At 40.1% G+C, this 25,831-nt stretch overlaps 1 protein-coding gene and 1 pseudogene across 1 annotated transcript in view; one reads left to right on the top strand and one right to left on the bottom strand.

Annotated features, from left to right (window-relative positions):
• The first annotated feature begins 2,659 nt into the window (after nt 1–2,659).
• URI1 (URI1 prefoldin like chaperone) overlaps nt 2,660–25,831 on the top strand; it is a 52,365-nt gene continuing 29,193 nt past the window's right edge. The window contains exons 1-2 of the mRNA XM_039880742.1: nt 2,660–2,859; nt 19,098–19,132. Of these exons, the coding sequence (XP_039736676.1) occupies nt 2,755–2,859; nt 19,098–19,132 (140 nt within the window). The 5' untranslated portion in view covers nt 2,660–2,754. The remainder of the gene's footprint in view (nt 2,860–19,097; nt 19,133–25,831) is intronic.
• On the bottom strand, nt 13,661–13,779 carry LOC120617460 (uncharacterized; annotated as a pseudogene).

Below are 25,831 nucleotides of genomic sequence, written 5' to 3'. Positions count from 1 at the left end.
CTCCCGTGTTCATCATTACCGATAGCCAAGATGTGTAAACAACCTAAGTGTCTATCGATGGACGGAAGGATACAGAAAATGTGGTGTATACATACAATGAAATATTCAGCTTTTAAAAAAGAAAAATCCGGCCAATTACGACAACTGGATGAACCTTGAGGACATTTTGCTAAGTGAAGTAAGCCAGTCACAGAAGGACAAATTTTATACAATCCTGCTTACATGAGGACTCTGAGATAGTCAAACGCGTAGAAGCAGAGAGTGGTGGTCGCTGGGGCTGGAGGGAAGACGAAGTGGAGCATTGCTACTCAACAGTTTCAGTTATGCAAGATGATTAAGTTCTAGAAATCTGCTACCTAACACTGTGCCTATTATAAACGAGACTGTATTGGGCCCTTAACAATCTGTTAAGAGGGTAGATCTCATGTTACTCTTACCATAATATAAAAAGGGAATTATTGTAACAATTTTTCTTAGGTTCGATAATGATATTTGCTTATATGTTTACAGAAAGTATCTTTTAGAGATATGTACTGAATTAGTTACGAAGGGAGTGATACAATGTAGGGGATTTGCTTCAAAGTAACTAGGTGGGGAGGCCCGCTGTAGAAATAAAATTGGCCATGAGTTGATCGTTGTTGAAGCTGAGTCATGGAAATGTAGATTTCATGACTGTGCTTTCTACTAGGAAGAAAATTTAAAAAGTGAGGTGCCAGCGGGTGCTTGGAGGAGAGGGGAGGCTTCCGTGGACAGGATATCAGGGCAGCCTCTTTATTTGAACTGGGGCCTTTATTTGAGTGGCGCATAGGAGGTGACCATGGAAAGATCTGGATGTAGTACTGCAGGCAGAAGGACTGGCCAGTGCAGAGACCTCGAGGCAGGAATTAGTCTAAAGTGTCTGAAGAAGAGAGAAACCTCTGTGGTTGGCGTGAGCGGCAGGCGGCTTGCAGGGAGGTGGGAAAGGGGGCGCAGATACTGCAGCATTCCACTCGGGCCTCTGGGGTTTCTCCTGGCTGCAGGGGAAGACACAGAGGGCTCTACAGGGGAGAGCGATATGTTCTGGTTCCTTTTGAAAAAGCTCACTCAGGCTGTTGAGCTGAGAACAGACTGGGGGTGCCCCTGGCTGCCAGCGATGGGGTCCTGACGCCAACTGTCTTAACCAGTCACGAGATTCACTGGCCACAGATTCAACTTCATTTGGAGTCTCAGAGGTATCTAGGTGGCCTTCCTGGACCTGAAACACACAAGGCTGCGTGCTTCGTACTTCCTCGCCAAGGGATGGGTAGATTCCTTATGAAAGCACCTCTGAAGAATGAGGAAAAATTTTCTCAGAAGCCTCCAGAAAACCTGTATTCGTGGGGTGTCACATGCCCGGTCCTGAACCAAGCACAGAAAATGCACACGACTTCGGCTGGAGCTGGGGGTGGGTCAGCTTCCTACAGGCAGAGGAGCTATGTGGGCTATGGCTGACCATCTTGTGGAGGGGTGGTGGGGTGGGCAGTGGCCAACGTCCATCACGAGGGGCATGAGTGTAGGTAGGGAGACCGGCGAAGGACCTACAGGCGTGGTGGGGGAGAGATGCTGGTGTCGCTAGACAAGGTGGTCAGATTCTGGCTGTTTCAAGATGTTGAAGTTGGACACGCAGTGAGGAAAAGACAGGAATTACCATTTACCATTTATCCAAGTTGTCCTCCCGTCTCCCTTTGGAGCACATGGAAGAGGGTGGGTGGGACAAGGAGCTGGCCAGGAGGGAAGGCAGAGAAGTTGAGCAACTAGGTGCAGCGGGGCGTGTGTGGGTACCCCCCAGCCTACTTCCTTCTCAGAAGTGGGAAGAACAGGACCCATCGCTACGGTCAGGGGTTGGAGCAGAGATGGTTGTTAGGTCAAGGCCGCTTCCACGCAGTAAGCAGTAATTGGGTGCCCACTGCGTACAGTGGCTGTCCGAGAAAGAGGGCGCAGGAACTGTAAAATAAGAGAAAAAAATGTGGGCGCAGTTACCCAATCTCTTCAACGGTCCACACATAGCAGTGTATCAACGTAAGTGCCATGGCTTCATATAAGGAAAAATTACACCGCGTGCAGTAATTAATACACATGCAACATGTAATTGCATTTTTAATTCATTAAACAGGCACCGGAAAGATTTGAATTTGCTAAAATTAAACGGCTTAAGCAGCAGCTTTAGCGCATGAACGAAGCGCCTACCGCCAGATGCAGCAGCGAACGGCTGGGGGGGACGTGCGGGGCCCGCGAACCCGCGCGGTGCGCGGACGCGGGCCGGGACGGAAGCGCGCCCAGGGCCACCACGCGGCGCAGCCCGGGCCTGCGCGCGCCCGGCCGCGCGGCTCCCGCACCACGTGACCCAGAGGCGGGGCGGGGCGGGGCCGCGCGCTTCCCGGCGTGCCGCGCGGGGCGGGGCGAGGGGCGGAGCTGCGGGGAGGCGCGGCCGCCACAGGACGCCTGGCTCGGCCCGGCCATCGGACAGCGCGTCCCGCTCTCCCCGGCCGGCCTGCTGCTCCGAGTCGGCGGCGGCGGCGGCGGCGGGCGGCATGCGCGTGTGAGATGCGGCCGCGGGCAGCCCGGACGCGAGCAGCGGCCGCCGCAGCAGCGGAGCGGGCGGGCGCGGCCTCCTCAGCGCGGGGCGCGCCGCGCATGAGGGCGAGCACGCGGGCGCTGGGCAGCCGCCGGCCGCGCCGCCTCCACAAACACTTGTTTAGGACTCGTTCGCCCCGCTGAGGTGCGGGCGCCCCCGCCATGGAGGCCCCGCCCGGCCCCGGGCCCCACGCCGCGGCCTCGGCCTCGGCCTCGGCGCCGCTGCGCGCCCCGGAGGTGGCGCGGCTCCGCGAGGAGCAGGAAAAGGTAACAGGCCGCGCGCCGGCCCGCGCCCCCGCGGGGTCCCGGGGCCCCCGCCGCGCGCCTGGGCCCGGGGCCGCCCCCCGCGCCGAGCCCCTCCGCCCCCGGGGCGCGGCGCGCGCGCGCCCCTGCCCCCGACCCGACCCCGCGCCCGGGAGGGCACGGCCTCGGGCCCGCGGAGACCGCGTCGCGGGAAACTTCTGTCACGTGCTCCTGTCGGGGCGTGCGGGGAGCCCTTCGGCCCGCGCGGGCGTGGGAGGGGACGGGGGCGTGGCGGGCCGTTGAACTCGCGCCGAAAGCGAGTTCCGGAACTCGGCGCGCACGGCCGCGCGTGGGAACCGTGCGGGCCCGCGTCGCGCTGCGCCGCGCCGCGCCGCGCGGCGGCCGGAAGTGCGCGCCGGGCGCCGCGGGCTCGTCACCCACACGGTGCCGGAGCGCGTAGTCTCTGTTGCGCTTGATCGTCGCGCTGGACGTTTTTGTTAGGTTTGTGACCACACGCTTCGGGCGCAGTGTCGGCTTTGGGGGTTTAGCATGTGCCCAGATCCAGTGCTGTTTTATTAAATTCTAACTTCAAGCGCATAATAAATCCGTGTCCCTGTACCCGTGAGGAGGGAGGGCGGTTTCGCATTTCCTCATGGGCGTGGAGATGAAGCCCGCCCGGTTTAGGAAACATCACGTTACTGTTTAACTCGGGGTGTCTTGCCCCTCGAATTCTGTAGCATTTCGGGGGAACGCTAGCTCCTGAAAGTTTGCAATTCTTACTTTGAAAAGCAACATTGAATTTACTTAAAATGCCCCGTGTCATACTGCGAGAGGGTCATCCTGGTTAAAAGGGTTAGGAAGTTGTTTCAAAAGTTAACAGGGAGAATCCCTCACTTTTTCCGTTGAGCATTTTTGTATAAAAAACGACCACGGACGTAGGTGAACAGATATTCGCACTCCGTTCACCTAGGTGAGGGAATTTTCACCGAACCTGGAAAATTCCTGGTTTGCTTGGAAGCCACCTGTTGTGGGAATCCTTTCCGCTTTGTGCCGCTTGGTCTAGATGACTTTGTGCGTTGGATTCCCTTTTCTGAGAGACATTTTTCTCTTAATACTACGTAAAACTGGTGGGTTTTAAACTTGCCTTTTTTCAAAATGGGGATTTAAAAATTCAACAAGTTTGGCGTGTTTACGTTTTAAGACGTGAACGGATCTTAATTTTTTTTTTATGAGGAAAATTAAGAGGAGAGAGAAAAGACTCATGAGACCAATTTGTTCATTTTGGCAGAACTGTTTATGGTTCTCGTTCTTGTAGAAAATGCGACGCAGACGCTCGGAAGACGGCGTCCCCGTTGCCGTCGTCTTTAGCCTCTTCCGTGGAGGAATTACTTTTGCCTCCCTCGTGTGTGTGCACAACGCTGACTCGATGTGTTTTCTCCCATTGGGCTCGTTAAGAAGAGATACCCCTGGTTTTATTCTGATGTCAGTGTGGCGGAAATACAAAGGGTACATTGGGGGTGCTCTGAACAGCTTCTGGTAGGGTACCCAGCTGCGTGTGAAAACTGCTTTTCTCCAGTTTGTAGGTGAGGCCCCTCAGTAGACAGACTGGACCGGACGTCTGCTTTGCGGGCGCAGGAGACCCAAACATACTCGTAGATAGCTGTTGTGCCATGATGGTTTGGTGCAGGAACAGTTTCCCTGGCAAACAGACATCGGTGACGGACTTCATTTTAGGCTTTCAGACCGACCCAGCTGTCAGAGTGTAGTGAGCTCTCGTGAAGTAGAGGTGTCGGGACATTGTTGGGATGTAGAACGGAACGCTGCACAGTACTGGATATTAGTGTGGCACTTAGGATTCCTCCGTGTAAGTCGGATTAAGGGTGCTTTAGGACGTGGCCTTTCCCTGTCGGGTCCTGCGACAGAGGTCGAAAACCTGAGGAGATGATTTCAATGACTGTTTTCATTTTTCCCTAGGACGCTACCTAGCTACTAGGCTCTAGATGCCGAGGAAAGAAACGGATTCATTATGTACAAGGGGCACCTTAGTTTTAGGAGCGTAACAGGTTTTACCTAGGGCATTCTCTGTTTTTCCTCGCTTATCTTTTTGAAGCAGTAAATAACAAGGACACAAAATTAGTAACCCGAGGAAAAAAGACGGCGGAGCATGAATGAGCCACGACCCCAATAAATGACAATATCTGTGGTAAATGGACAGTATTAGATATTTTAACACTTTTCACTTACAGCACCACTGCCAAAACTTTCGCTTATTCCTTTTTGATCTAGCAAAAAGACATGTACAGAAAGGTTCCTTGCAGCTTTATTTATAATAATGAGAAAACTAAAAATCCAGCACTTGGAGATTGGTTCAATATATCGTGATACATATGAAGAGCTTTTATGCAGACATTAAACATTGTAGAACAGTATGTGTTAATGTAGTTACAGTTGTGTCTATGTGTATATGAGTATTCACACTTATATGGGAAAACACACCGTCTGACGTTTCAGAAGCACACAGTTTCATTTTTTATTTTACCTAAAAGTGAATGAAATTGGCTGGAATTAGTTTTTTTCAATAAAGCCTGTTCATAAAACTTAATTAGTTTTAATGAAAACTGGGATGTTGTATCTTTAATTGCTAAGTACTTTCTGGACTTGAAAAATAGCTCTTGGCTGGTTTGAGCACCAGTTAGGCAGGTTCATTGGTTTCTTCATAGTTGATAGATACAATTTATGCAAACATCTATCCCCTATTTGGATTCCTTTTTTTTTTTTTTTTGGAGGTTTTATTTACTCTAAACTTCGGATCGAAAGATACAGGGACAAGAGGGAACTTGGATTAAATCTTTTCTCATAACCAAATCTGTTGTCACCAGTAGCAGTAGAGCAGTCGCTAGAAAATGCAAGCTGCTCAGAGGCCCCTCTAGACTGAGTGGTGCTGCGAAGTGCACGATCCAGGGCTGTAGTGGCGAGTCTTCGGTTCTTCTGGGGAGATTTCCTCATACTAAGATCTTGTCACATCTGGCTCTATCTTAGAATTACATTATGTTGAAATTTTGGTTTGTTAGCTAAAGTTGTATTTCTGTGATATCTATATTTTATATCTGCAGATACAGTTATCTTTTATTAGCAAAATTACTGAGATTTTGTTGTAATGTGAAAAAAGTACCATATAGTATTATTTTTACAAGTTTATTTGCAGGATAATAGTAACTTTGGAAAAACCGTGGATGTTATTTTATTATAATTATTACTGAGTGGCTTATGTAATTCTCACTTGGAATTTTGGAATAACTTACACTTTTTTTGGTATAGAACCTGGGGAGTTAAATGCATTAAGAGGAAATATTTCAAAATTTTCATAATGTAAAGCAATAACTTAATGGTGGATTTTCATATTTCTCATGATAAAACTAAATTGTACGTAGTTTAAGAAACTGTCACGTACCCCATACAACAGCTGTTCCCCTCTTCAAGCCCAGAACCCAAGTCATACAGTTTTTCAACAGGTATTTACTGAGTGCCTATGCCAGGCAGACGTGCTCTGCTGAGGGTGCTGGAGTGAACCGCGGAGAAGTCCCGCTTCAGGGAGGTTCCGTCCTAGTGGCAGAGTCGCGGAATAGGCTCGTTAAACACGTCGGGTGGTTCGGGACGGGTAAGGCTCGGTGGAGAAGGAAGTAGGTGAGGGACTGGGACCGAGGGTGAAGGTCTGAGCGGAGGGACTCGGAAGGCGAGGGGGTCAGGCGAATCCCGTGTGTCGTGGTTTCATCTGAGCAGAACCCTGAAATAAGCGGAGCGCCGGCTGCGTGGAGATGGGGGGCGTATTTCGGAGAGGAGCGTTCTAGTCAGGGTGAACGTGTCAGCATGAGGCAGGCGAGAGCTGTTTCACGGCAGCGCAAGGATTTGGTTTTTATTTTCGTTAGACGCGAAGCCATCGAAATGTGTTTTGAGAATCACGCTGGTCTTAAACGATAAACTTCCGTTTGTCATGTGTGAAGAAAGGGAGACATAGGGTTGCATTATATAGAGTAAATTCTGCGTGTGCCAGGCACCGCGACAGATGTTTACAGATTCGGTGTTAGAATCTTCATTAACTCTTAATTTTTCAGGTGAACAACTTGGGTTGTTTTCTAGTGTTTGCCCTGAACTTTCTCATGGGTTATTCGTGTCTTTTCCAAAGTGTTCTAACAGTCGACAGTACCAGGTTCCTACTCTTGGTTCTTACTGCCTGTCCTTGTCATATTTGCGAGACATTCTAGTAATGATCGATGAAGTCAGTTACCTTTTCAGATATTTTTTGGCTATTTGCGTTGCTTTTTGGTAAAATGCCCGCTCATCTCTTGTCCATTTTCTGTTGGGATGTTTGTCATATTCTAATTGATTCATAGTAATTCTTTATGCACTTTGGATATGAGTACTTTTCCAGGAATGTTTTGTAAATTTCTTCCCTAGCCTGTGGCTTCACTTGACACTCCATAATGGTGTCCTTCGATGAGCAGAAATTCTTAATTTTAACAAGCGTTTCCTTTATGGTTAGAGTCTTTTTGTCTTGTTTTTATCAAGTCTTTCCTACCCTAATGTTTGAAGATATTCTCCTGTGTTTTCTTCTAGAAGTTTTATTGTTTTGCTTTTCACATTTAGATCTACAATCTTCCCGGAATTGATTTTGTGCATAACAGGGCGTTGAGGTCAGGTTTCATTTTTTACCACGTGGACATCTAGTTGCCCCGTCACCATTTTTGGAACGATTGTTTTCTTTCCACGCGTTGTCATCTTTGTCATAAGTCAGGTGACTGTATGTGTGGATCTATTTCTTGAATCTGTTCCACTGGCCTGTTTGTCTGTTCTTGTACCAAACCTACACTTTCTAATTATCATAGCTTTACAAGTCATCTGGAAACTTGGGAGTATAAATTTTGTTGTGATCCCTCAAGATTTCCTTATTTTATTCTTTCTAGTCCTTATGCTGTTTGTTTCTCTTGGGTTTTGCGCTGGCTAGGATTTCTAGTGCAATGCGGAACAGAAATGGCGATAGTGGTGTTAGCAGAATTTTTTAAAAAAATCCATTGAGTATGATATGGACATCATTTTTTGTATTACTGTGGAATATGTTTTTTATATTCACTTATATATGTCGGAGTAAGGAGATTTCTTTACATTCCTCGTTAGCTAATACTTTTTCTGAATAGGCATTGAGGTTTAGAAAGTTTTTTTTCTAAATCGAGTAATTATAAGCAGTTTATTGAAGAAAGTATATTTCGTCTTTCTAGTGCCGAATTTTTTTTTTTTAATTTATGGATGGCAAAGTTGTAAGAATAAGTTTGCTTATAGTCATGGATACATTTTATAAGTAGATGAGATTTCAGAACATGTGAGTTACATTTTATTTTAGAACAATTTTATATTATTATTGTTGTTGTCAGCACTTATTATCATGCCAGTCATGTACCATGAGAAAAAACCACTTTGGTATTGATCTTTTGGAAGTTGTTAATAAACATTATAATACAGTGTTTCAAGGTGGAATATACCCCACGTTCATTGCTCGGCCTCTCCAGATCGGAGTAAAAGACAAGGATGGTTCTAAAGCGCCCGTGGGGAGAGGCTGAAGGAGGCGCATGGAGTCTGGGCTGTGACCATAACTGCTTTGTTTTGTTCTCTCACCGGATGTGTTCATTTTGGGTTGAAGAATCTTTTCAGCTTGTATCATTCTTGCCATCCTCTCCAGATTGGTGAGTCTCAATCCTTTTAGTCTATCCCAAGTTAGTTAATTTTTTTTAAAGCTAAAACTTTATTTTGAAAAATTGTAAAACATAAACATTGAAGGAATAGTTTAGAGTCATCAATATTTTGTTCCATGTGCCTTTTCCTTCTTTCTTTCCCTCGCTCCCTCCCCCCTCTTCCTTCCTTCCTTCCTTCCTTCCTTTCCTTCTTTCTTTCTTTCTTTTCTTCTTTTCTTTTCTATTCCTTTTTGTTTTCTTGTTGAACCATTTGAAAGTTAATTGTAGACATCAGCAAGTCCTTAATACCTAAGCATGTATCATTTTAGACCAAGGTTATTTTCCTACATAATCATAATATCCTTTTTCACACCCAAGAAATGAACAGTGACACTCAATAATGGTATTTAACATATTCAAATTTTCTCAATTTTTTCTAAAAATGTCCTTCATAACTCTTTCTCGGTCCAAGATGCAGAGATTGCATTCGGCCATCTTACCTCTTTAGTCTCCTTTCATCTAAAACAACCCCCTGCCTTTTGTGTCTTTATTAAATTGATATTTGAAGAGTATTTGGAGAGATTATGACAGTTGTCTTATAGAATGCTCCACAGTTTGGATGACTGATGAATGTAATTATGAAGAGACAAAGTTAAACATTTTTGGCAAGAGTATTACATAGATGATGGCGACTTCCTACTGCATCATCAGGAAACACGTGTTACTCTAGCCTGTTACAGGTGTTGCTAATTACTTATTTAAGAGGGTGTCTATCAGAACTCTGCACTGTAAAGTTACCTTTCCCTTATGTAAGGAATAAGTACTTTAAGTGGTAATAATACTCAAAGATAGTGTAAACATCCTGTGCCCCAAGCACCCTTCGCCATGGATGATCCTGGCCTAAATCAGTTATTATATTGGTGCAGATTAGTGATTTTCTAACATCTATATTTTTAGCTGGCATTTTTCTGAAAACAAGAACATCTGTTCTTTTAGTATCACTATAGACTCCTGTTCTTGTTTTTTTTTTTTTTAATTCGGTGTGTTATAATTTGTCATTATTTTTTTATGCTCAGATTGTCCTAAATTTGGCCAGTGGGAGCCCCTTCAAGCTGGCTCCTACATCATTTTGACATGTCCCATCCTTCTTTAATCATTACCTTGCTTTCTGGCGTGAGGTGTTGGGCTTACCTTTCCTAATTTTCTTGCCTTAGTCCTGAAATTGAGTTAATTTTCAGTACTCACAAAATAACTTGCTGAGATTTTGCTTGGAGTGCATTGAATCTAAAGATCAATTTGGAGAGAATTGACATGTTTACATATTAAGTTTTCCAATCAACATGGTATATTTTTCTATTTATTTAGTTTTTTCATAACTTCTTTTAGTATTGGCTTTGTTTAGTGTATACATCTTGCATGTTTTAGATTTATCTCTAGATATTTATTATTTTTATCATGCTTTATAATTTATTTGCTGTTTTATCTTTTGCTAGTATGTAGATCTGTACTTGATTTTTGTGTATTGACTGTTAAATTTACTTGAATTTGAATCACTATGTATTCTGATAGTATGTGTACAGATATATACAAGCATGTTGTTTGAGTAATAGTTTTATTTTTTCAAGTTCTCAAGGCTTTTATTTTATTTTTTGCCTTATTGAATGATCTTGGACCTTTATAAAAGTAGCGGTAGTAGGCTTCCTTATCTAGTTCTGTATATAAGAGGAACAGTTTTAAATATTTTACCATTAAAATGTTTTCTGTGGGCTTTTGGTACTCTTTAAGAAAATAAGAAAATGTTCCCTTATTCCTAGTTTGCTAGTTTTATCATGAATGGATGTTGAATTTTATCAAGTGCTTTTTCTGTGTTTATGGAGATATTAATATGGCAAATTAATTTGATTTTTAAAAATAATGAAACACCATTGCATACCTGGGGAAAGCCCCCTTGCATATGATGTGTTTACTTTTTTATATATTGCTAGATTACATTTCATATTAAAGTGAGCTCTGTTTAAACAAAGAGTGCTAGCTCCCATCCCTGATTGGTCCATTTTTGTGCAGACGAGGACTCCAAAGCCTCAGTTTGATTGGTCCAAATAGCACCATCCTGATCGATGGGATTGAAGTCACTTTGGTCAATGAAGATGCAAACGAGGGTATAGCTGCTCAGGCCCAACTGGCTGAGGCAGGTCTTCAGCCCATTGCTGAGTTAGGAGCCTGGGCGCTCCTTCGTAAGGGTTGGCTCAGACCTCAGGAACGCAGCAGTTCAGGTGGCGGGCGGCTCAGTGCAGTTTTTTCTCGAAGCACAGAGAGCATGTTTAGCAGTGACTACTAGACTGTTTATAAATTTGAGCCCAATAGCCACCAGGAGTTCTTCTTAACAGGCACATGAATTCTTGGGGGCGACAGTCTAATGAGGGATATTGGTCTGTAATTTTCTTTTCTCGTAATGTCCATGTTAGATTTTAGTTTCAGAGTTATGCTGGCCTTATAAAACGACTCTCATTTTTGTGTATTTTATAAAAATGTTTGTATACCATTGATATTGTTTCTAACTTCAATGTTTGGAATAATTCATCAGTGAAGCTCTCTGGGCCTAGTATTTTCCTTGTTTGGGTATTTAAAAATATAGACATTTCTTTGTCAGTGAAAGGACTATCCAAATTTTCTATTTCTAAATGTATCAGTTTTGGAAATGTGGTTTCAAGGAATTTTTATTTTTATCTAAGTTTTAAAATTTATTGGCTTTGAGTTGTTCGTTATATCTCCTTTTTAATATGTGTAGGTTTGATAGTGATGTCTTTCTTTTGATGTCTGTTATTTGCAATTTGTATGTGCTTTCCCCCCCTTGATTTGTCTTTGTCTTCCTAGGAGTATATCGATGTTGTCAATCTTTTTAAAGAACCAGTTTTTGACTTTATTAATTTTTCTTTGTAATTCGTTTTTCTACTTCATTAATTTCTGCTTTTATCTATTTATTCTTTAAAAAATTTTTCTGTTCTGTAATTTTTTTCTAGCTTCTCGAGATGAAAACTACTAGAGAAGAAAAAGCCACTGATTTTTCCATTCTTTATACTATATGTATTTTGAGTTTTATAGTTTTATATTTTTCATTACCTTAGGTACCCCATACATTTTGTATGTTATTTTTATTATCAGTCATATAAAATATTTCTAATTTCTATTGTGGTTTGTCTATTGACCCACAGTATTTAGAAATATATTGCTTAATTTGCAAACATCAAGTATTTTCTGTTTTTCTTTTGTCATATTTAATTCTGTTCTGATCAGAGAACACATTTTGCAAAACTGAAATTTAAGACTTGCCTTGTGGCCTACTGTATGATCTGTTTTGGTCAAAGTTCCATCGTTTACTTGGAAAGAATGTAAATGCTGCTTTTTGAGTTCCATATATGTTTGTTAGCTCAAGTTGATTGAATGTGGTGTTGGAGTATCTTATATTCTTGTTAATTTTTTTTGTTTGCTAATTCTATCAGTTATGAAGAGATGTGTTTTAGGATCTCCACGGTGGTTGTATATTTATCTTTTTCTTTACTTTTTCAACCTTTGCTTTTGTACATTTTGAAGTTCTGTCATTTGATGCATATACATTTACGACTGTAATAACTTCCTGGTCAGCTGACATTTTTATCATTCTGAATGTTTTTTATTTCTAGTGATGCTTCTTGCTTTCAAGTCTCCTTTGTCAAATATTCGTCTGGTTATGTCAGCTTATTTTGTTTTTGCTTCTTTTCATGATTTATCTTTTTTTATCTTTTAGATTCAGTCTATTTGTGTTCAAAGTATATTTCTTAGAAACAGCATATAGTTATGGTTTTAAAAATTCAGTCTGGACAACTTTTTCTTTTATCTAGAATATTTAGTCCATTTCTATGTAATAGAATTACTGATATATATAGTTTCACTCTTATCGCCTCTCTACTGGACATTTCACTTTTGATTTTAAAAATTGTAATAAAATATGCAAAACATGCAATTTTTCATTTAAGTAATTTTGAAGTGTATATTTCAGTGGCATTAAGTACATTCAGTTTGTTGTGCAGCTGTCACCACCATCCATCTCCAGAACTTTTCTTTATCTTGCAAAACTGAAACTACCCATTAAACAATAACTCCCCTGCCTTCCCCCATCCCCTGATAAGTACCATTTTTCTTTCTGTCTCTGAATTTGACTACTCCAGATAGCTCACACAAGAGCAGTCATGCAGTAATTGCCCTTTTGTGACTGGCTTATTTCATTTAGCATAATGTCTTCAAGGTAGAATATATCAGAATTCTCATCCTTTTAAAGGCTGAATAATATTCCATTATATGTATATAACACATTTTGTTACTCATTCATCCACTGATGGATATGGGTTGCTTTTACCTTTTGACTATTGTGAGTAATGCTTCTGTGAACATGAGTTCGTACAAGTGTCTGAGTCCCTGCTTTCAGTTCTTCTGGGTGTGTCCCTGAAGGGGGATTGCTGCAACCTGTGGCGATTCTGTTTAATATTGGAGGAACCACCGAACTGTTTTCCATGGTGACTGCATCGCGTTACATTTTCACCAACAGTGTAGACTTAAGCTTTTTTCACAGCTTCAGGGACACTTGTTTTGTACTCTTTTTTTTAATAGCTGTTCTAATGGGTGTGAAGTGATACCTCATTGTGGGCCTGTTTTACCTACTTGGATGTTCTTTTTTTCTCTGCTTTTTTTAGGGCCTTCCTTTGACTTTAATCAAACATACCTTATTGTTGTATTTTCTCCCCTCTATTAACTTGTTCATGATACATTCTTTTTTACTGTGGTACTTTAGTACTATATATGTTTCGTTGGCACTAAATATACTATATATTTATACTATATTTTTTACTGTTTTTTCTTACCAGGGAAATTTTGCCTAGAGATCACAGCATGCATTCATTTATCCATCTTGTTTGCATTCTTGCTTCAATGCATTTTAATTCTAGGTGTTTTATTTTTATTTTATTTTTTGTTTTTTATTTTATTTTATTTTTTTAGGCGAGGCAACCCTTGGTTGACCTCACAGATTGTAAGGACCTTGCTTACAATCCCTTGTTTTTTATTTTTTATGCCTACAGCACCTGGTCTTCCTAGGTGGTCTCCCATCCAAGTACTAACCAGGCCCGACCCTGCTTAGCTTCCGCGATCGGACGGGATCGGGCTTGTTCAGGGTGAGATGTCCGTAGAATAATTTTAGGTGTTTTAAACAGAATAATATTAATTGTTCTATGTGATCAATATCGATTCATCTGTACCTTTTTAAAAATTACCTGTACAGTTGCTCTTTAGTTCTTTATGCATTTATATTTCTTTGAATAATCCCTGTAGTATCCATCCCCCCCCGCCCCCCGCCAGCTTTATTGAGATGTAGTTGACATATACTGCTGGGTAAGTTTAAGGTGTACAGGTGTTGATTTAATACCCTTACACATTGCAGTGCTGGCCACCACCTTAGTGTTAGCTGACACCATCATGTCACATAATTACCTGTTGTATTTCTTTCAGTGAAAAATCCGCTGGCACATGATTCTGTGAAAATGTTTATTTTTCCTTCATGTTGGAGGATCTTTTTGCTGTGTGTGTAATTATAGATTTTCAGTTATTTCTTTCAGCACTTTAAGACATTTTCTCGTTTTCGGTTTCCATGTTTTGTTGGAGTTACCTCGGGCCCTGAGTCTTCGTCTGGCTCTTTGGAAGGCAGAGTCTCCTCACTGCTTTCTCTCCGCCCTGCTGCTTGGAACCTTTTCTTCGGTTTTCATCAGCGTAACTCTGTAGTGCCTTGATGCATTCGGCTATTCGTACTTACTCTTTAATGATTTTTTTTTTTGTGAGATCTTCACAAGTGTGTTAGAAATGTCCGATATTTGTGTATAAAGGGACTGGGTTTGAGTATGAGAAATGTGTTAGAATCCTGTATAGGAGAAAACTGGGCTAAATGTAAAAGTTAGATTTAGATGATCATTTTGATTCCATCCTAGTTACATTTTTTGAATAAGAACATTTAAGTCTTTTAGCAAGTTCTATATAATTGCAATTAACTTTTGGTAGCAGTTTTGGTATTTTTGCTTTTCAGCATCTTTAGAAAGTAAATTTGTTTAAAATTTTTATACGGAAACACTCAGCAGTTTGTTGCAGTTTATTACTATTTATTGCAGTTTTTTCTGTCGGAAACCTGTAGTCAATTCCTTCCCTTTTTGCAAAGAGGTTTATTTAAAAGACCTGTAAAGTTTTACTAATGTCGTTGACTTAGACTTCTTATATACTTCGGTAATGACATTTATACATCTATTTAATTGACAGTATGATCTTTACGAAATTATTTTCAACCTTTAAGTAACTGTCAGATAACAATGCATGTCCAGTATCAGTGAGCTTTAGCCACCACTGAAACTTTTTCCTTTTTGACTCAGCAGCATTGAAATCCCAAATTGTACGATCTGCCTTGAAGACACAGTCTAGCAAGAAAAGCAAGCCATGTAAATTTGGACAGCTCTGATTAGTATAATCCTTGGGTGGTTATTTTATACATTAACCAATACAGGACGAATTTTAAATTGCAATACAGTGAAAACTTTTAGAAGTGAGGGGAAGCATTTTCGAGAGCAGTATCATTTGTGACTTGGCCACACTTACCTGTCAGGCTTTCAATTCCACTCTGATTTTAAGGCGGCGCCGTATTTAACATGGAGCACGCATAGACTGATGCCCCCTTGTGGACTGTTTCCAAAATAAATAGCACAGGTGGAAATAAGGGGTGGAGATGGTAACACATGTGAAATCATTCCTTCTTTCCTTTATAAAGTAATTTTTAAAAAGTGACTTCTGCGGAAAAACAACAAAGGAATTATTATTCCTCTATTCCATATACTTTATTGACTTTAAGATTTACCAACTATTACTTTAACCTTTTGTAACAGAATGTGTGCATGGTGTTAGCTGGACACTGATGTAAAGAAAAACAGGTGTCAGGTGGGCTTTTCATCTTTGTCACCCTGGACATCTAACTCGGTTATCATGAGTGCCTTAAAATATGATGAGATGTGGTAGTAAGTACAGGGCTAGCCCACGACCCTCTCCTTCCCCCCCGCCCCACACACGTGCACACTCACAAACGGGCTTGGGAAATTTGGTGTTCATACTTAGTTGCTTGACCGGAAAGGGCGTTGGAAGAAATAAGGACTTTTGTTAGTGAACTGGTGAATTGACACTTATTTGCTTTTACGACAGTATTGGTAAGGTCTTGTGTGTGTGACTGGGTTCATGGAGGACTCGGAGAAGTAGTAGCAGCAGTGTTTTAAGCAGGAAAGACTGCAGATGTTTTTCTTCTGGTCCCCGTCAGGTGCGTTATGGTCAGAAGCTGTCTGACGCAGTGAGTGTGCACTTCGAGCTTAGCTAGACCTGGTTCTAAAACCGACTTTATCTCTTACCAGGTCTCGGGCAGCCGTATCACATAGGGGATGGCACTTCGTCTCCGAACACAGGTTTCATCTCTTTAAGGAGGAACTGTTTGCAGCTCGATTTTTATCATATGAAATTTTGACAGAACTCTATGATTATTACTTTTAGGGTAGGGGCATTTGTGAGTTATAAAGAAAGTACCATATGGCTGACTTACTGTGTTGTTGGTGAAGACTTAATGAGAATGTGTCTTAAAAAGTGGTAAATCAGTTCGTAGCGCCCCCTCCTTTAGTCCACTTGTGGACTTAGTGCTCTGCTACTACCCGAGCACATATTTTATTTATAAATTCCTGGCTGTAAGTGCGATTAAATAAAGAATTTACTAGGTCAATTATTTTAATTGTTGAAGCCTACTAACCAATTCTTTTCATAAAAATGATTCAATAAGATTTCTTTTTTCCTTTAGGAGTAATAGTTGCATGTTTTGACAGCCTTAATTAAAAAACTAGTATTGTTCCTCAATATCCATCTTCCTTAAAAAAAGCTTTCGTGAAGGCCAACAAAGTAATGAAATGTTTTTTGTCGTTTTGCTTTGTTTTTTAAGAGTTGCTTATAGAACCAGGCTCAGTATCTTAGTCACTTTGTTTATTTAATACATAAGGGAATTAAACTGAGCCCATTTTCAGAGGAAGTAAGCTTATTTGGAATTACTTAATTTAACACAGAAAAATGAGTTGTTGTTGTGTTTTTTTTTTTTTTTAATTAGGTAGATTCAGGTTTGAATCATAAGATTTTTTCTAAAATTTTCCTTGGCAGCTAAGTTGTCAAAATTTAGTAATTTTTAAAAATAACTTTCCGTAAAGGAGAAGAAAACTAAAGATATCTCAAAATATAAATGCAACTGCTTGGGCTCAAGTGTTTTTTGAACGGAGGCGCACTCTGAGTCACGTAAACAAGGCTAATTGCCGACACATCATCAGAAGCCCATTCTGTTTTCATGCCTGGCCTCTTTCACCTTTTCCTTTATTTCTTTGGTTCGCATAATATCTGGCCCACACTTGGGTAGCACCTAACTGAAGTCTCTGTTGTTCTAAACCCTCCATGTAATTAATGAAGACCTTAATGTAAGACAGTATTTTGGCAGTGCAAATTTCTCTTGTAAATTATGAAATAGATTTTTGTCGTTTTATCCTTGAATATCAGACTATTTAGGAAAGAAAAGGGGCAAGGTGGGAGGGTAGGGTGGGGAGAAGAGAGCTAGAACAAAGTGGAGAGTGGAACGCGGGGGTGACGGCAGAAACGCCTGCCATTCTACCAGGGACTTGTTTTTTAAACATAAAAAGCATATGTGCCAAATTTACATATTTACTAATTAAAAAGGCTTCCTGGAAACATTAAGTAGACTATCTTCTATAACCTTTAACACTGTCACTAATGGATATTGCATAGAAAATTTCATCGAAGGTCCTTTAAATAATGTAAATGATTATGAATATGTAACTAGTTAATATGCAGCTACGACAGGATTATCATGTGAGGTTAATGAACATCCTGCTCTCATGGTTTGCAGGCCTTTCTTTCTGTGCTTTTGGCTCACTTCATGCTTGGAAACACATGGGATTGCAAAGCATCCTGGCGTTTTTGGGTCTCATCTTTTAATGGGGTTGTTAAATAGGAACTTTATAAAAAGGGTTTCAGGAAAATTTTTTTCTTTTTCAATTTACATTTAATTCTGTTTGTCTATTTTATAATTACTGCCAAATCAGAAACAGTGAAATGGATTGATGTAGTTTTAGGCTTGCTCTTCCAGATGTAAAGTCAGTACTCTATTATATATTACCACTGTTATTAAGTGTTGCTATGTGATTGATACTTACTGAGAGATCTTCATTCTGAGACAGACTTTTTATGCTGAGTTAATGTGTAGTATGGTTGGGTATCTGATTACAGCATGTATTTTGGTACAGGATTGCTGTCTTCGTGTTTAAAATGTCCCAAAGGAAGACATTTATTTCAGGAATTAAATGTTATAATAAAAGAAATTTAGTGACAGCCTCCCCCACCAAATCTGGTGATTTTTGGGTAAAACATTGAGCACATACACAAGAGACAATATCGGTATCTAGAACAGTAAACTAGAGCAGTGTGTTTCAAACCAGATAATACTGGTTTTTTTTTTTTTTTCCCCCACGTAGCCTTGTATTAAGCCTTTTGGCTTTTATTCCTTAGTTTCTCTGTCTCTAAAATGGTGCTACAGTATTCGAGATTATTGCTTTAAATTTTTATTAATGAATAATTTAAAAACAGATGATTAGTAATCCTTAGAAACAATGTTATTTTTTAAATTGTTATTCAAGTGTTCTTTTTGTCTCCTTACCGGTTAGTGTTCTTATTTGTTTTCTGAGCATTTTGAGAACCTACTGAAATATTTCTTAAGGGAAACAAATAACTTGTATACTTAATTTTATTGTTTTAGTATTATAAACATAGTTTAAGCTGGCTATGAAGTGCTTAAAATTTATCATAATTCACTGGGGGAACAAATGGGCTGTTCAGAGCATCTCTTTATCCCAAGTATTTCTTTTTAAAAATGTAGTAGAAAAATATCACTGAATTCATTTTTAATGCATCAGAATAAAAATTACAGGTGAAAACATTTGGAGATATACTGACAAAATAAAATATTTTCACTACTGTCATTTTTTTTTTTTTACTGATGAAACGTGGATGTTACATTGGTTTTTTTGTTATTTATAACATTTATGTATGCTACGAAATATGTATCATTGAAAACAGGTCTGGAGGTTGTATAAAATACTAGTTATCTTATATCAAATGTCATCTAATAGTTATGAAGCGGGTTTTGTACCAAAGTATGAACTGGGAAGCTGTAATTTGTTCTGCAGTTATCAGCCTGCATTAGAGGGTTATGATAAAGTATGCTGCTTAAAAACTAACATTCACATCTCTGTGCATTTGACAAATAAAAATGTAAACTGAGATGCTGTTAAATCTGTAAAGCTACTGTTCTAGTTTTCTGATGCACTGATTGTGTAGCTTTGTGTATAGCCCTGTTTTTTCATGAGTAGTTATCTGTTTTCATGACAGGTGGTCACTAGCTGCCAAGAGAAAATTCAGCACTGGTGAGTGAAAGATGCTTTTATTACATTTCTGAAATACTGATGGGCTTACCTGTTTGTGTTTAAATAAAGTATGTACTGTTTTTTTGGTAACCCGTAATTGAATTCTTCTGGTAATCTCCATTTTGAATGCTTTTGCCGCTAATTTGTATTGTCTTTCAGTGTTTACAGACTTACATGTTCCATGATTTCCTGAAATTGTGTCACCATTTGTGTTTATTCTAATGGTCTTTTTCCTTTTTTTTTTTTTTAAGTTAGAATAATATGAATATTATTATGAAGTGGAGACACATTTTGAACTGGACCGATCATAGCTTTATTTGGGAATATTTCTTACATTTATAATAGAATAATAATTGGAGTCAGTTGTTTTAAAAAAATGATGGAAATGCGCACATTTTCCTGAAGTTCGAAAAATCTAATTAATTGCCTGCGTCTCAGAGCTTGCTTTATGGACTGTACTTTTTTCAAATGCAGAGAGAAAGAAAGCATATCTATCATATCTGTTTTAATGGGCTAATCTTTAGTTAATAGGACAATGCTTGGTAAATAACACACTTTCTTATGTCTTCTGAGGAAAACGCTCAATTTAATGGTGAATAAAATCTTATATTATGAGTTGTCACGAGGTCTAGCTGTTGATCTTAGCGATATCAAATTACAATCCATCCATGCTGTGTTTACGAAGGCTTTACTCTGAGAACAACAGGAGCTGTCTTGATTATTGTCTGCAGGGTTATTGCAAAATCATGGTAACTGCCCCTTTAGCAGTGAGATTAAACCTTTGGTTATACACCATCAAGCATATAATATTTTAAATTTATTTTAAGAGGCTTTTTCTTCATGCCTGAGAGATCTCCAAGGAAATAATTTATAGTTAGTGTATATCAAATGTTTTTTGGTTCAAACGCACATAGGCTGCAAGCCGTGGATAAGAGTGGGACTCGGTGTAATCTGTACACACCATCTTATTACATTCTGACTATTGGCTTGCGGAAAATCATCTAAAACCAATAATATCCACTTTATAAATAAAATTCAGGGAGTTCATTAATTTTCAATAAATGCTGTAGTTGCAGCCACTGCTGGTGTCTGTCAGCATTTCTGTAACGGACCATTCGCTTTTCATTGTACATTCAGTCCAGGTTAAAACTTGAAATGCAAGTCTTGGCCAAAGAGAAAAGACAGAGACACCCTCCCCTTGCTAATTTGGTCAAAGTGAACCGTTTTACAAATTATTTCAAGGGGAAATTTTATGAATGCGGACCTCTCTCTCTGTTGGTTTTGGTAAGGAATTCAGGGAATTAGCAAAAGGTTGGATTCGCTCCGCGGGTCCTGATGGACACAGATGTGGGAATAGCAACTCGCTCTGGTTCGTGTGGTGAGACGCTTTCCCTGTCAGACTGGGAATTCTTTAAGGCCAGTGGGCACGGTTTCGTGCTTTTATGCACAGCACCTCCTACTGTGTTTGGCACGTTATATGCACTTAATAAATGTCTGAGTAAATGAAGACCAAATATATAATCATTTTGTATGTAACATTTTAGTTTATAAGTAGATACCAGTGCCCTAGTCTGGTGAGCACTGACAGACAGAAATGTGACATTTACTTCAGGGTGGGTTCGTGTGACTCTCAATCTCAATTTCCAGTTTTCCAAAGCACTCCAAACTATAGAAGCTTAGCATATTTACCTACATGGATCTTAAGGAGTGTAGCACCTTATTTATGCATTAAAAATTCAAATAATGCTTTCCAGTTAGAATTTGCTTTTTCCTCCGAGTCATTTCTAATATGGCTCAGGAAACAGACGTTTCTGTTTGTTTGTACTGAGGCTCTGACATTGCTAGAATCTAAATGGCCAGTGAACTCACTACTTTATTATATTAAAAACATGAAGCCAAAGTGTCTCCGTTCTTCTGAAAGCCAGAGAATTGCTATTTGGGAGCATTGTGGCGTTCTCGTGGTATTTTTATCCTCTTAATTTCACAAACAATGATTGAGTTCCTACCATATGCCAGCATTATGCTGCTGTTCGGGCTTGAAAGACCTGCCACGAGGAGGAATTCATAGTCGGACACTAAACGGGGAAATCACAACGATTTAGTGCTATTTGCAGAGAAATAGGAAGCAAGAACAGCGTCTGGAACCATGCTGAAGGGCGTCTCACATACTGCTTTGAAAAGCATGTCACTTCTCCCTTTACCCCTTGGCGTTGGCCTAGGCTGAAATACAATTCACGTAGCTAAGCTCCCCCTCTTTATGGGTATATGCTAATGTAATAAGGAATAGCAAACTATATGATTTTTAAAAAATGAATTCTTATGCTAGTGATGTCTAAGCGCTTGTGTGTACACTTTTAAAGAATCCGTTATTTAGGAGACAAGGAATGAATATTCTAGGCTTCAAAAATAATCTAAATTAAAAAAAAATGTAGGACAGAAAGTAAAAAAAAATTGTAGAAAAAAGGGTAAGAGTAAAAAAGTAGGATGTGTCCCCCCACACCTAGTTTCTTCCAGAAAATTAATTCAAATCCAAGAACTTTGGTGAACTAAAGATATTTATAGTATTTGTTTAGTTAATAACAGGTAAAAAGGAAATGTTGGAGCCTGATAGTTGAAAATTTATGTAACACTTGTAGAGGTAACAGTGGCTTTCAATTTAGTGAAGATTAAAAAAGAATTTTAACGTGACTTTTTTTCTTATCCTTTTTACTTACCTCGGGAAATAAGGCATTATAAAGCCCGCACACTATTTTCTCATAAAACGTGGCTATGTTTCCATTGTTCGATCGACTAGAGGCGGTTTTTCTGTTTTTGTAGAGTATTGGTCATTTTTTCATCTTTTAAATTCTCTCCTCACAAGCATGGGATTTGGAGTCACAGACCCACATTTGAATCCTGTCCCTAACTTCGGGACCTTGGGTGAATTCCCATGATTTTCAGCTTTCTCCTTGCAAAGCGATGATGATTTTATTTAACTTAAAAATCAAGTGAGATAATGTCTGAAGGGTGATACCCTGCCCAGCCCTTGGTGAATCTCGATATTAGCTCTGAGGCTTTTTTGAAAATTTTAATCATCAGGTGAATAAAGAAAAACAAACACAAAAACAGCCAAAGCTTTGTAAATATTTCTGAATGTTTTGTGTTCATGCCAGTCTTCTTTTATCATGGTGGAGTGATGGCTTTCTAAACAATCTTCTTTTATCATGGTGGAGCGATGGCTTTCCATTCATGTTTTAAAATAACTTTTTATGGAGAATTTCAAATGAAAGGTGACAGAGTAGCGTAGTGAATTCACATGTACCCATCGCTCAGCGTCAGGATTTGTCAGCTCACGGTTTCATCTGAACTGTTGCATTCGGAGAGCCCGTCCTGCCCTCCGCCCCCGCCTCCAGCTATTTCTGGAAGTATTTCCGTATAAAAGACTTTACATTAACTTTTAAAAATTTAAATTGAAAAACTTAAAATTAGGCAACATATAGAGTTCAAAATTTAAGTACGAAAGAGTGTCCGTGGCGCGTGGTTTCCCTCCGACTCCCCCAGTTCTCAGTTCTCTTCTTTGTAAACATCTGTTTACCAGTTTCTTGTAAATCTTGCCAGAAATCGTTTGCGTAAGGTGTGCGCGTGTGTGTATGTGTGAGTGTGTGTGTATGAGTGTGCGTGTGTGTGTATGTGTATGTGTGCACACACGCACACACTCATCCTTTTGACAAAAATGAAATCAGAGCGTACACTTTATTTAATACTCTGCCTTGGAGATTATTCTCAATTAGTTACCTCCGATTCTTTATTTCATTCCCATAAGCTGCATTGCGTAGCAGATGTCTAATTTTTAAAGTTACCAAATAAGATCTGGTACTAATATTTTTAAATCACGACCACATCCCTGAGAGTACAGCTTCTGTAATTCGAACTATACCCTTGCTAAGTGGTTCTATCCATATTTATCGTTTCTTGATAAAATTACTCCAAAAGTTGGTAGCTTAAAGCAACAACCGTTGACCTGTGTGTGCTTCTGTGGAGGGGCACGTGGGGCTGGACGCAGCCGTCGTGTTCCGCTGCGTGGCGGCTGGGCCAGTGGGCTGTCCTAAGTGGCCTCACCCACAAGTCCGGCGGCCGTTCCTGCTGCGAGCTGGGCCCCTCTGTCCGTGTGCTGTTTTCTCCGGCTTCCTCCACGTGGTGGGCTTGGGGCGGTGGGAATGGAGGCTGCAGGGCCACGTTCTGCTGCTCAGAGGAGCTCACACGCCAGCTCAGCTCGGGTTCGCGGGGCGGGGAGGGAGACCGCGCCCGTCGGTGGAGGGCTGGCCAGGAGTTCGAGCTCTCGCCTCCTTGAATCATCTTAAAAGAGGTTTAAGTAGTAAAGATATCTACGCAATTGCTCGAAGTGAACTTAAATGAAAATATAGAAAAAGATATTTTATATTGTTCAAATGTTTAATTTCGGAAAGAATAGCTTTAAATTTGGGTGTAAAAATTCCGAAATGTTTGAGTATGTGAGTTTTGAAAGAGGAATCTTAGAGTCAATTCTTGACATTTGTTATTTTTTAAAGGCAACCGGATAAAAAATACTGTTTTAAGGAAGAGCATATCTGGTTTCTAGTATACGTCATAACCAAGAAAGTGCACACTTAAATAGTTAAAAATCACAGTCGAAGATTTGTTGAATTCTTTTTTTTTTTTTTGAATTCCTCTTTCAGGTCAATCAGTATGGTATGGATGGGTAGATGTCTAGCTCCGATGTTTTCGAGGGGTTCCTTGTCTACTAAAGCACTGAACCATGTCATCATAGCAATGCCATGGTTTATAGTATATTTCTCATGAATTGCCTGAAACAGTGCTTTTTTGAATTAACTTCATATGCTTACATAAAAGTTGTTTTATTATGCATAACCTATAAAATATTGATCTACATACCTTTAAAACTTAAAAAAAATCCGTGGCGATAGCGCCAATCTGCAGTGTTGGGTAAATTGGGAGACCGTATTTTTCAGTCTCCATTTTACTGACCACAGCGTTCCCAGTCACTGGTCCATATAGGGCCTTCTGTTGGGCTTTCTCGTTTTTGTGTCTCTCCACCCCATCCCGCCCACCACCACCCCGTGGAGCAGAGACCCTCCTCACCCTTCCGAAGACTACGTGCTTTTGTCTGTCGTTGGCATTTCTGCAGTTACTTATGAAAGTGGCTTTCGTTTCATGACAAAGAAGGAGGATCCGATATAGTTGACTCTTGAATAATGCGGGTGTTGGGGACGCCTCCCCCCCACCCCCCTCCCCGCCAACACCCCTGCAGTCAAAATTCTACATGTAGCTTTTGGCTCCTCCAAAACTTAACTACTGATAGCCCACCGTTGAATGTTTGTCAGTATTTTCTGCCTATTCCAGCTTACTACTTTAAAGTGAAAATTAGCAAAATCTTATTTCAATCAGAGATTTAAGTTTTAATTCCTTTTTAAAATTTAAAGCTATTTTTTATTATTTAAAGGAAATTTCAGTTTTTAGAGCTATTTATTATTTTTTATTATTTAAAAGAAATTGGAGTCTTTATTACTTGCCTCAAACAAGGGATCTAGAACTTTTTCTTTACAGATTTTTTTTGGTCAGTTGCATTTAAGAACAGGATCAAAAATATAGAGAACTCTCATATTTCCCCATCTCCTTTTTAATATTCTATTATGAAAATCTTCAAACATTCAGAAGAGTTGGAAAGAATTGTATAGGTGAATCTTAATCACATATCTATCCACCCTAAACCCATCAATCCCCTTTTTTCTGATGCATTTCAAAGTAAGTTGTGGACATCAGTATATTTACCTGTTAAGTACTTGAGCCGTGCTCATCATTTAACTTGCCCTCTCCCATACTTTTTACCATTTCATGAAAATAAGGTGTTTTCCGTGGGTTCTGTCCTGATCTTTATCCTTAAGATTAAAGCAAATTCGTAGCTATTAGGTCCTTTTTTGCTGCTGCTTTTTAAAACAAAAGATGCTCCTCAGAAGGCATATAATGCACACGATTAGCAAGATTTGAAACAAGATTGTAGAAGTTTCTTATAGGCTTTATAGCAGTGCTTTAGTTCTTATTCTCTGTAAGGAAAATTGAGACTATTTGATGCAAATTGAATCTTATTTATTGGATAATTTTATTTAAATTAAGAATTGAAGGCTGAACCTGATCTATTAGGGTCAGATAAGTGAAGCCAAACGTGGAGGCCTATAGATAGATGATACATGGGCTTGAGAGGCCTACCCTAACCACATCGGGTCTTACTTTCCATTTGAAAAAAAAAATGATTTTAAGCAGTTACCGCTTTTGACTATGCATTTTGATATGACTAGTGTCCCAAAAGGAGTTATATGTTTCTAAGTAGTAAAGTGGAAAAAACCTATTCCAGTTTTGGAGTAAATAAAAGATTCTCTGTTTAGCTTCTCTAACCCAATAGTTCTTAGAGTCGTTTTTGTACTTGTCATTGCTTCGGCTTTGTGACCTTCAGTGGGATCATTTAAGCCCTAAACAGTAGAGGGACCACTTGGAGGTAGCTCTGGCCACGTGCCAGATCCTGGGTATTCCCACTAGTGGGGCCTTCAGAGACAGAATGCCTCGAGCCGTGGTTTCTCCTGGAGACGTCGCTCCTCCTGCTTGCCTCCCTTCAAAAGGGATTTCTGCATGGGCTACATTTTAAATTATCTTCTTTTTTTATTTTTA

The sequence above is a fragment of the Pteropus medius genome, unplaced genomic scaffold (genome assembly GCF_902729225.1).
Source record: "Pteropus medius unplaced genomic scaffold, Ma_sr-lr_union100, whole genome shotgun sequence".
Classification (NCBI taxonomy): Eukaryota; Metazoa; Chordata; class Mammalia; order Chiroptera; family Pteropodidae; genus Pteropus; species Pteropus medius.
Note: the sequence above shows the minus strand (reverse complement) of the source record. Positions and strands in the feature narration are given on the sequence as shown.